At 35.6% G+C, this 12,966-nt stretch overlaps 1 protein-coding gene across 1 annotated transcript in view; it reads left to right on the forward strand.

Moving 5' to 3' along the window:
* Positions 1 to 12,966, forward strand: part of LOC144435982 (general transcription factor 3C polypeptide 6-like) — a 43,407-nt gene that overhangs the window by 13,719 nt on the left and 16,722 nt on the right. The window contains exons 2-4 of the mRNA XM_078124636.1: positions 1,728 to 1,774; positions 5,183 to 5,263; positions 12,227 to 12,341. Of these exons, the coding sequence (XP_077980762.1) occupies positions 1,728 to 1,774; positions 5,183 to 5,263; positions 12,227 to 12,341 (243 nt within the window). The remainder of the gene's footprint in view (positions 1 to 1,727; positions 1,775 to 5,182; positions 5,264 to 12,226; positions 12,342 to 12,966) is intronic.

Genomic DNA, 12,966 nt, shown 5'->3' on the forward strand with positions numbered 1-12,966 from the left:
AAAACATTCAAAAAATATATGCAAATATCCCTAGCAACCATGATCACACCCATAGCAACTGCCAAACAGGGTGTCTTCTACAAAGATGACAGGGATTTTTAGACAAGTAAACAAACATTCCAAAAGTGTATGCAAATATGCCTAGCAGCAACACCACACCCATAGCAACAGCCAAATGATCATGTATATTGCAAAGATAACAACAGGGCTGGGTAGGCAACTAGATAATCATTTGGCAAATGAATACCTATATATTGCATGGATCAGCATGTGGATAAATATTTTTAAAAACTGTACAGTTGTGCTACAATGCCATTGGCACTTTTTCATTTTATGTGTCTAGTTCAGGTAGTTATGTTTTCCATATGGTCTCTTTGTTATTGGTTTCGTCTCATCAGATGTACAACCATTACAGATTGGAAGAACAGTTTTATATTGTCCTTTTAAGTTGATGTCAGTTTCCTCATTCACTATTTCTTGTGAGGATTTTAGCGATTTTATTTGTTTTCTCAAATACGTAAAAAAAAGTTTATGATTGGTGCAAAAACTTGGTGGGGTCAGGTAACCGGAACCAAACAGTTTTGTTTATTAGGCCTTAGAAAAGTTCAATTTTCTGTACTGCTGATTTTGACAAATTGTAATGTTTATTTATGAAAAATGTTACAACTTAGATCGATAAATATGTAACCAAAGTTTGTTGCTGTCATTTTGTAAGTTCAGTTTCACGTCAGCTGGCAACATATAAAATTTTATTCTTCTAAACTACTCATATTTGAAATGCACATTTCTTTATCATGAATGAGCCAATTTCAGCTACATATTTTGGAAGTTTAACAGGTTCAAACCTTTGGTAGTACAGGTTACTTGATAGATGATGCCCATATTTTGTCCATAATCTGTTTTCCTTTGAAGTAAGAACAGTGTTTTTGCTAAGGTTTGGGAACCCCGGTAACAGAAAGGGGGAAAGAGGTAAAACTGGTAGTGCTTCCCATGCATTGTATCATAGTTTAGGTGGGGAACCCCGGTAAAATGATGTGGGAACCCCGGTAGATTTTACCTACTTACCGCCCTTAAATAAAACACTGAAGAACAATGTATGATTTGATTGGATTGGATTGAATGATTATATTTATTAACTCCTATAAAATGAACATCGCAAAAATAGGTACAGAAAAAAAAACAATAATTAGATAGGAGTCCAGAAGCAGCTATTTTAATTGCAATATTTATTTTTAAAAATGTATGCAAATATACATAGCAACAACACCACGCCCATAGCAACAGCCATATGATGATGTATATCACAAAGATATCATCAGGGATTCATAGACAAGTGAACGAACATTTAAAAAATGTATACAAATATGTCTAGCAATATGATTATGCCTATAGCAACAGCCAAATGATCGTGTATATTGCATATAAGATAACAACAGGGCTGGATAGGCAACTGGATAATCATTCAGCAAATGAACACCTATACCTAGCATGGATCAGCACATGTGGATAAACATTTTTAAAAACTGTATAGTTGTGCTACAATGCCATTTTTCACTCTGTTCTTTTTTGCCTAAGTGTCACAAAAAAATATGCAAAAGATTCAGAAAAAAGAACAATCTTATTTGAATAGAAAAGTTTCCATGTTTACTTCAATGTATTTTGTTGTTGCATTGTTTAACTGTTGTCCATTTCCTTCTATTGTAGCATTCACTATGCATACGTGTAAGTGGGGTCATCATTGTTGTATTGGAGGTTGCACAAGATATATATATTTGTAAGTACAATAAATTAAAAGAGATGATATGCTGAAACAAACACTTTTCTCTGTGACAACAGAGAAGAAGAATATTGAAATCCGAAGAAAATGGATTCACCTAATTAGACATGCACCCCTATTCAAAGTTATGACAAATACTAAAGTCTGTGACAAACACTTTCTTGATGTAAGACTAACATATGTTAAATTTTCCGCGTTTTGTCAGTATAGAGGAAAATTATTGTCTGGATGTTGTGAGAACAGTCAGTGGGAGATGCGGAAAAGTCACTTTTGTGCACATGTGACAGTATTTAAGTTTAAAAAGCGTGGAACCCGTCACAGTGCAACCAAGTTGTTTTAGGTTACAAACAACATTCAAGTCATTGTTCCAAATATAGCTTCCTGAGACAAAACAGAACGCCAAGTCCAAGAACTTATCCAAACACAAGTTACCAAAACAATCTCACATATAACTTACAAGCAAGCTACTCCTAGCAGATTTGGAGAAGTTAATGTTATCTCGGCTCGATTCATTAAAAATGACCTTGCCATCAGTCAGAAAGGATTGTCCGACAATCAACTAGCAGCCGTGAAAGAACTAAAATTGACAGAAAGGATTGTCTGACAATCAACTAGCAGCTGTGAAAGAACTAAAATTGACAGAAAGGATTGTCTGACAATCAACTAGCAGCCATGAAAGAACTAAAATTGACAGAAAGGATTGTCTGACAATCAACTAGCAGCCATGAAAGAACTAAAATTGACAGAAATGATTGTCCGACAATCAACTAGCAGCCATGAAAGAACTAAAATTGACAGAAAGGATTGTCTGACAATCAACTAGCAGCCATGAAAGAACTAAAATTGACAGAAATGATTGTCCGACAATCAACTAGCAGCCATGAAAGAACTAAAATTGACAGAAAGGATTGTCTGACAATCAACTAGCAGCCATGAAAGAACTAAAATTGACAGAAAGGATTGTCTGACAATCAACTAGCAGCCATGAAAGAACTAAAATTGACAGAAATGATTGTCCGACAATCAACTAGCAGCCATGAAAGAACTAAAATTGACAGAAAGGATTGTCTGACAATCAACTAGCAGCCGTGAAAGAACTAAAATTGACAGAAAGGATTGTCTGACAATCAACTTAGCAGCCGTGAAAGAACTCAAATTGAAGGACACCATCTCTCCCAAAGAAGTACTGCCAGGAACAATACAAATATAACAAAAAAAACTGCCAGGAACAATACAAATATAACAAAAAAAGCTGCGGAGAAACTGGCTCATTGATGATAAAGAAATGTGCATTTCAAATATGAGTAGTTTAGAAGTATAAAATATTACATGTTGCCAGCTGATGTGAAACTGAACTTACAAAATGACAGCAACAAACTTTGGTTACATTTTTATTGATTTAAGTTGTAACATTTTTAATAAATAAACATTACAATTTGTCAAAATCATCTAAGTTGTATTGTTGTTTAAATGTTTCATTTTTCATTTAGTTGTTTTGACGAGTCTTCAGTTTGTTGTTTAAAACATATCTAGTTTAGTTAAATTTATTTGAAGGAATGTTTTGCATTTCTCACTTTGTTACCTTTGACAATAAATTCCACAGCCGGCATGTACCAACTGATTTCAACCAAACCTGACATAATTAAAGGTAACATACTATGTGAGACATATGCACACCACTTTGTTTAACAACCGAATCAAATATGGCCAAATGTCGGCCATATTTGTAGTTAAAGTTCACAATATGCATCCTAACTTTGGAGGTACATGTTTAACAAGCACATTTTGGCTGTTTATCACCGAAAAATTTTGATACATAAATGGACACCATTTATTTAACTACTTGAGTTAACATAAAAAGAACAATGTTGGTCATTAAAATGTTGATCAAGGTCAAAGGTCAATGTCTCATTAGAAAGCTCATCATTGATAATATGAGAGTAGACACTTAAACAAAGACTCCATTTAAATGTCTATACCCCAAAGTTCAGCTTTCTTTCCATATCCTGACCTTTGGCATTGATCTCCATATTTAAGGTCAAATAGCACACCATTGAGATTTGCATAATAAGTTTGTCCTAAATCATACAAGTTGGAGACTATGTGTTTGATTGAAGGCTTGTTTTATATTAGTCTATCTGCTAGACCTCGGATGTTCTTCCGATACAATTTACGATACACGACCTAACATCGCTATCAAGGATGGAACATCCGAGGTCTAGCAAATGTCATCTTGCAGTTCAGGGATATAAATAACTGCCAATCAGAGAACCGCATTAGCGACAAGCACAAACAGAGGACAATAGCTAATTTTTTCACGCATATTCAGCTGAAGGAGGGGCTTGTAAAAATAACCACCAATGCCTTAACTGAAATGTGAGAATGACAATGTCAACACACTCATCAAACTCACAATTACCATAAACTGATAACACATAATAGTTAGTAATTTGTTATAATCACGTGATATTGGACATTGGTATTATAGAGCATTAGCAGTATAGAGGTCAATGGGTTATTGAATATATTAACATATATATATGCATACATGGTCCAACCCACCTATATGTCATCTCAATGGAATGTGAAGTCTGAAAATGACATTAGCTAGACGTTCGAGCAAGCCCTCACTGCGAACTTCGTTCGCTTATCGTATAGGAAGAAAGCCTGAACGTTTAGCAGCATGACTAGTTTTAAAGTGTGAAAACTTGCCATGGATACCTCCATGGTGTTACTATCTAATTAAACTTTCTGGTGTGGAGAGTTTCTTTGGGCTATTAGAAATGATTAGTTTCAAACATGCAGGAATACAATCAATTTCAGATCCCACTGTTCACTCCGTGAAACCATAGAGTTAATAAACTGGTCATGGTTACCTTTTTCATCATTGGTGTCACTTTCCCTTGATGATGCGTTCATCCTCAGTTTGCACACACATTATTTCAGTACATGAATTACTAATGTATCATGTACACGTACACATAACATTCTTCTGCACACTGCATACAGCTAGCAGTTCCAAAATGTTACAAAAAAAACCCAACATTTATATGCAACAATATCTTACTAATTATTATTGAGTCACTTCTACTGAGCACCCTTGAGTGGAAGCCCTTAGAAAATGTTGGCAACCCCAGTAACCAATGGAAAGATGTCCCATGAGGGTGTTTGGTAGAAGTAACTCATTAATATCAATTGGTTTAGGAAAAAGACAACACCAGCTTTTCAAATCATTACTTTATTACATATGACACCTCGTAGGGAAAAAAATATTTAAACATTCAAAAAAATGTAAAAGTAAACAAAAAAATAAATACTGGTAAAAAACTACAAAGGCCAATTTCAAACTCCTATGCCGTGACTGTTAAAAAGGGTGGGTAACAATTGACACTTTTTATTCCTCAGGAACAGCTGGTATTGGTAGAGCTGTCAGGAATCATTGATACAAACTTTCTATCCAAGGAGAGGAAAGATTGCAAACTCTTGGTAAGTTTACATTACTCTTTCTGCCATCAAATGGTAACCATGAAGATGAAACTGTCAATCAAATGGTAACCATGAAAATGAAACTGGTAACCCTGACAAATATACTGGCAGTACTCCTGGTGTATGCCATTGCTGCTGTTTTTAGCTCCGTTGTCAGCGACAGCTGAGCGGAGCTTAAGGGTTAGGTTGATTCTCTGTCGGCGTCTGCAGTCTGTCTGTCAACTTTTCTACTTCATCATCTTCTCCAAAACTACTGGGTAAATTGACCTGAAATTTGTTGTGACGGTGTCATTTGATGAGGTACAAGTTTGAGACTAGTTGATTGGGTCATTTTGTATGCAAAGTGGTGTAAAAATAGAATTTTTGGTAAAAATGCTTCAAAAATCGTCTTCTCCAAAACTGCTGGGCCAATCGAGTTGAAATTTGTTGTGTAGGTGTCATGGGATGAGCAGATACAAGTTTGTCAAGACAAGTTGATTGGGTCATTAATATGCAAATTAGGGGTGAAATAGAATTTTTGTAAAATGGTGACTATAATAAAGTACAATATTTTACCAACTTTCTGTATCAAATGTATTCTATAGTGTGTGAGTCATCATATGAAACCACTAATCACTTTATCACTTTGCTTAAACAAAACTGCATAGTGGAAGAGCTGAACAGCAGAACCACTTCTACACATGTTACAAAAACAAAACAAAGAACAAAAAAAACAACAGCGGAGCTATTCTGACAGATAGGTCACTTGTTTACTTTGTAATCAACACACACACACACACACACACACATATACATACGTAGTATATAATTACATACATACATACATACATACATACATACATAATATGCATACGTATATACATACATGTACATGGTAACTGAGCTTAGCGCTTGTGCAATCAGTGGTGAAAGTGATGCTGATATAACAAGTCTTAGAAGTCAATTGGAAAACATTTACATCAATAGTATTTGGAAACCAACAGTTTAAAAAACTGTCAACAACAAATTACATACCTACTACAAATTTAAAACAAATTATGAATTTGAACCGTAATATTTGGCACAGGCTCTAAGCTCAGGATCCCAGCACATTATTTACCAATTGAAAGATCATGCTACTAAGGAATTCCCCAGATGAAAGAATACATGTATGTCATTTATGTAATACTACAGCTATTGATGATGAAATCCATGCTATAATGGATTGCAGCAATTCATCATTAAGGGGCCAGATCAATAATTCAATGTAGTTTAAAAAACTAAATTCTTTTAGTTAGACCTTGAACCCATGCCCCTTTCTAACTAAATTGGCCAAGATTGAAAATTTTTTCAGACTGCACAATTAATTTCTCAAATCAGTATTTAGTAGTATGCAGTGCTATGAATATAAAGCCAGTATGTAGTAGTATGCAGTGCTATGAATATAAAGCCAGTAAGTAGTAGTATGCAGTGCTATGAATATAAAGCCAGTAAGTAGTAGTATGCAGTGCTATGAATATAAAGCCAGTATGTAGTAGTATGCAGTGCTATGAATATAAAGCCAGTATGCAGTAGTATGCAGTGCTATGAATATAAAGCCAGTATGTAGTAGTATGCAGTGCTATGAATATAAAGCCAGTATGTAGTAGTATGCAGTGCTATGAATATAAAGCCAGTATGTAGTAGTATGCAGTGCTATGAATATAAAGCCAGTAAGTAGTAGTATGCAGTGCTATGAAAATAAAGCCAGTATGTAGTAGTATGTAGTGCTATGAATATAAAGCCAGTATGTAGTAGTATGCAGTGCTATGAATATAAAGCCAGTATGTAGTAGTATGCAGTGCTATGAATATAAAGCCAGTATGTAGTAGTATGCAGTGCTATGAATATAAAGCCAGTAAGTAGTGAAGAATAACAGTTCTTTTGTTGACACTTTATTTTAGTCCATTTACTATAGTGAAAATTCTTCTATTTCTCAACTTCACATTTTTTAGCAATATTTGCATCGTTTAGGGGTACAAAACAGTTTGGATTCAATTTTGTAGGATGGGATCTAAAATGGCTCAATCCCATCAACCATAACAAATTACACATATCCTTTAAAGCATGCTGACATAGTTTTTAGTTTTAATGATTAATTTGCATAATTAATTATTTTCGATAATTATGCTATATCTTAAGATTGCATACTTCAAATTCAATTTAATTTGGTACATACATTAAACATAGCAAAGCGCATATGTATTATAATGCTTGTTGATGTACCTTGTGGCTTTAATGAGTAATTCACATAATTAATGAGCTTTGGTAGAATGTAAGCTTCAAATTCAATATCATTTGACAGATACATCAACCATAACAAAGTTCACATATCCTATAACGGCTATTGGCATACTTTTAATTTTTAATGATTAATTTCCATGATTAATAATTGTTGGTAACTAGGCTATGCATTCCAACAATGTGTGTAGGAGCAAAATTGTGTGGTTTGCCCTTTCGGGAGGCATTCAGTTTAAATGTGGTGTAGATCTTTACATGGTGTCAGCATTCACAACTAACATGGGGTGCGGAACATTGACAGAGGCATCAGTACATAGAAGGGTTGTATTTGTGAAGCTTTGTCTATTGTTCTCTAGTCTTTGCATTGTTACCAATGGTCTTTGGAATAGATTCTGATTGTGTGTGTGTGTGTGTGTGTGTGTGTGTGTGTGTGTGTAAACAATTTAAAGTCAATATCCGCTGGACCGATTGCTATGATATTTGGTGGGTGTATTACCTGGGTGTCTAGTTGGGAAATTGTTCAAATGAAAATGTGTGATTTGGGTTAAAAAATGTGATTTTTAGTCCCCGCCGGACTTCGTCCGGCGGGGACTTATGGATTGGGTTCCGTCTGTCCGTGCGTCCGTTCGCAGCTGTTTCTTGGAGATGACTGGACCAATTTTTTTCAAACTTGGTACAGGGGCAACATACAATAGCATACATATGCACGTCAATTTGTTTCATGATATGATCCAATATGGCCGCCTAGCAGCCATTTTGTTTGCAAATTTTCCCTGTCGAAAGCCATAACTCAGACATGCTTGAACAGATCTCATTCAAAGTTGGTATTAGGACAGTGTTCTATGACATACATGTGCATATTCATTGTTGTTGTGATACGATCCAATATGGTCACCTGGCAGCCATTTTGTTTGCGATTTTTCTATGTCCAAAGCCATTACTCAGACATGCTTGAACAGATCTCATTCAAAGTTGGTATTAGGACAGTGTTCTATGACATACATGTGCATATTCATTTTCGTCGTGATACGATCTAATATGGCTGCCTGGCAGCCATTTTGTTTGTGAATTTTCCATGTCCAAAGCCATAACTCAGACATGCTTGAACAGATCACATTCAAAGTTGGTATTAGGACAGTGTTCTATGACATACATGTGCATATCCATTTTCATCGTGATATGATCCCCCATACCCGACCAATCCTTTATTGTTGTAGGCATGTTCCATGTCCAACAAGCAGACACAACATATCTAAGTCTGTTTGATTTAGGTTCACAAGTGTTGTTGCGTGATCAGAGTAGTGATAATTCCTTAAAACCCAATCATAGCGGGGACTATGTCATTCTCAATGACTTGTTGGTTAAAAAACTTAAACTCAAAAACTACTAGGCAGATTGGTGTGAAACTTGGTGGGAACATTCTTAAGGGTGTTTAGATTAAGAATTGTTCACAACATGAGGATCCCAGCAGTGATATGCAAATTAGGGCTAAAAATGTGTCTTTTTCGTCAAAAATCTTTAATTCAAAACCATAGAGCAGATTGGGCTGAAATTTAATGGGGATGCATCTGGGGATGTAGAGATGAAGAAATATTAAGCACATCATTACTGGGACAAGCCATTAGCCAAGCAAGTGGACTTGTTATCAAAGAGTACCAATATTTACACATGTGATGATGGGCTCTTACATAACACAAGTAAAAAGCTGTAAAACCTCTATTCGGCCGTCTGCATGGACTGCAATTGAGGCAAACCTTATCTCCGTCTTATATCAGTTGTTATCAATTAGTAGGCTATTATATGTAACGCTACAAACAGCTTTAGAGATGCAAACAACTTTTATGACACCCGTTTTCGCCAGGCAAGCCCGCGGGTTTGTTGCACTTGGACCGCTAATGGTTTGTGACTGTCATGTACTACGATGTAGTGATCTCATCAGTGATATGCAAATTAGGTATAAAAAAGTACTTGGTCAATGAGACTGAAACGTGGTAAGATGTTTCTAGAAGTGTTATTCTGTGGATTTTCTTCAAAACATTTTGACATACTGGCCCTAGCAACCGAGACCACGCCCTTAGCAACAACAAAATGGCAGTATATTTTGGTCAAATAACAACATCATCTGTGGTAGGCAAGTGAGTAAACATTCAAAAAATGTATGTAAATGCCCTAGCAACAAGACCATGCTCGTGGCAACAGCCAAATAATCATAAATATTGCAAAGATGACATGATGACATTATGGATTAATATACAAGTGAACGAACATACAAAAAATGTATGCATATATGTCGAGCAACATCATCATGCCCATAGCAACAGCCAAATGACTGCGTATATACGGTATTGCAAAGATAACAACAGGGCTGGATAGGCAACTGGATAATCATTCAGCATATGAACACCTATACCCAGCATGGATCACCATGTGGATAATTAAATATTTTACAGTTGTGCTACAATACCATTGGTGCTATTTTATTGTTTATATTGGACAGCCGCACTTGAAAGAGCGAAAGATACATGTACACTGGTAAAATTAATTATTTGACAGTGTGTGCATTGAGTACACTTGTAGCTAGGTCACAGAATACATCTAGAGTATGAAGAGTACGAGAAATAGTTCACCGAGTTGTAATAAAGGCAGCTTTTTGAGTCTTCCTCATGTCCTGACAAAACTGTAATGGTATATTCCAACTGATCAACTCACCCTTGTTGACAAATATGTAAATATCCGAATCTCTAGTATTATGAGAAAACTTTCAAATCTAATGAACCACCATCAAGGCTGACGAGTCGCAGGTGGCAGTTGCAAGTCACAGATCACAGTTTTCAAGTCACTGTGTTGCTGTCCTCACCGGTCTGCCAGAGAGCGTAGCTACTGAACTACTGAATGTAGCTACTGAATGCATGATGCAAGCACATGTGCTTTTGCAGGCTAGTCTATTAACTCTCTAGCTTCATAGAAAAAAAGTTTAGTATGGCCGCTATGTTTGACAAGCTAATGCATGTACATGCATACATGTGGATGATAGAAATTCTCGATTGAAAAGAAGTTTTCACTCAAAGTTGGAGCAGAATCAACTACAAATGTTTCTAGAGGGAATTCAAACTGATGGCCTCAAAATTTGTACAATCAAACTTAAGTTTGTCTACACAAAAATCAGGACAGTTTGAGGATTGATATGTATATACATCTGTACAGATGATCATGATGTATATGTCACCATGCATCTGTAGTATTTACTAACTTTTGAAACAAAATCCTTGGAATGAAGATATGAGGCTTGTACATTTACATTTTGACTTACTTGCTGAGGGGTTAGAGTGCTTCAATGTCTGAAATGAGGACCTCGATTGCAGTACATCTCTGTCTTGAAATAGGCGAATATTCTGTAACAGACAGACAGCATAGCAATCAACATGACCACATGTATTTGAATTCGTCTTGCGAGCTTTCCTTGAACTTTCAAGTTACTGAATTCCTGACTGAAGAGAAATTCAGAATGTTGTTTGTTTGAAACCTGCTGTCCTGAAACCAGGTACTGGTACAGGGATTCTTGTGTTCTACAGAAAATGTAATACCTGGATTTCTTGAAATTATCTGTGTTGATCATCGTGAACCAGTTGCAGTTATTCAACACCTTTCAAATTGAACAGAGAGTAACACCATTGTTTACAACTCACGGTCTCATCTTCAAGTTTATGTGCTAAGTATGCCACATATGCAGGAATATAACAAAATGTTTTCTTATATAATAATACCATGTTTGAAAGGGCGTCGAATTTGTAGAAAACTAAAGGAAGGTGTGTGTGTGCAAGATACAGAGACATACTGACAGGCACATACATATATACATATAAATGCATAAGGAACGAGTTATACAGTCCGAATAAATAAATACAATCGAATCTGATGTTTCGAATCAAAATTCTTTATCAAGGACGATTAGCAGGTAACAACCCAACTATATAATTGAATGTTATGGAATAGAATGATTACCACGCGAACATCGATGGTAAGGTATGCATAAAAAGATTTTAAAATACGCGCTCCAAAAATAACCCTATAGAACATGCCTGAAAGATAGAATAAGTGTAGTTAGATATTAGGGAATGATGTAAATTATCTATTAATTCCATGTGGTTCCAACATTCTGAGACAGAAAATGGTTTCCTCCTCCTTCAACCTCAATCAATCCTCATCGCCAGAAACCTTACAAATTCCTGAAATAGACATATTTGACACATTATGATTGTTGGTAATAAAATGCATAGATAAGGGATAGTTACGAATCTTTTGTGACATGTACCACATTGAGTACGAATGCATGAAAATGAACCAGTATTAACTTCCAATCCATGTTGTTCTGTATGGACCACCATATCTCTAAGATTGGTATCACAAAGCCAAGCTGTTAGTACATACATACATACATACATACATACATACATAGATACATACATACACATACATACATACCTACCTACCTACCTACCTACCTACCTACATACATACATACATCTACAATTCACAATGCCTACAGTACAGCTGAACTGAGGTTATAAAAAACTAAACTACATCTGCAAATTATATTATAAAAAATACATGTTCTTCATTATGATCAATGGATGTAACAAATTCTATCAACTGTCGTTTTACTCTACTTATCTACATTTGTATATTTATGTACATCTTGTACAGGGCGTGGAGTCAGAACAACCAGTACTACAGATTGGTCGCTATGCATTCACAGGAGAATACAAAGATACAGTAGGAACAGCTGTTATTTTTGAAGAAGAAACTCATGTTAAATCAGGTGAATATTATTTATAAGTATATATCTACCCAGTTCAGAAAAACACAGTTATACCGATGCTTCACTGGCATAAAGTTACATCTGAATTCGATCACCCTAGTACCAAGTTTGCTTTTCTTATGCCTACATGTGTGTACATGCAATGTGAGTGTGACAGGCACAGTTGATAGGCAAGCGAATGTGTGTGTCTGCCAAACTATATCTTTATAGGACAGTACAATATACATGTAGCTATTCATTCTTGGAACCATGAACAATACATTCTCCATATCTCTTTATAGTTTAAAATGTAGGCAATATAACAATACAGTTGTATAATAATATATCGAGAGTAAAATTGGGGTATTGAAGACAATTTTCAAGTATTCTAGAGCTTTCACTAATGTGTATGGTTTGAAATTATAATCCACTAAAAGGCCTCCTATATGTGCTATATGTGCTCCCTGCCTGCTATCATTGGCGATAGGGGGAGGAGGTTTCTCTCCAAACCTTCCTGCCCTAAATTCTGACTGCAACCTAATAAGGTTTCACATAATGCTATTTTCTCGACTTTACTTTAGTGATGTGAAAAAACCTACTAATACAGACAAACTCCAGTCAAGTCTGAGTCTACCCCATATTATCA

Source organism: Glandiceps talaboti, chromosome 1 (assembly GCF_964340395.1).
Source record: "Glandiceps talaboti chromosome 1, keGlaTala1.1, whole genome shotgun sequence".
Taxonomy (NCBI): Eukaryota; Metazoa; Hemichordata; class Enteropneusta; family Spengelidae; genus Glandiceps; species Glandiceps talaboti.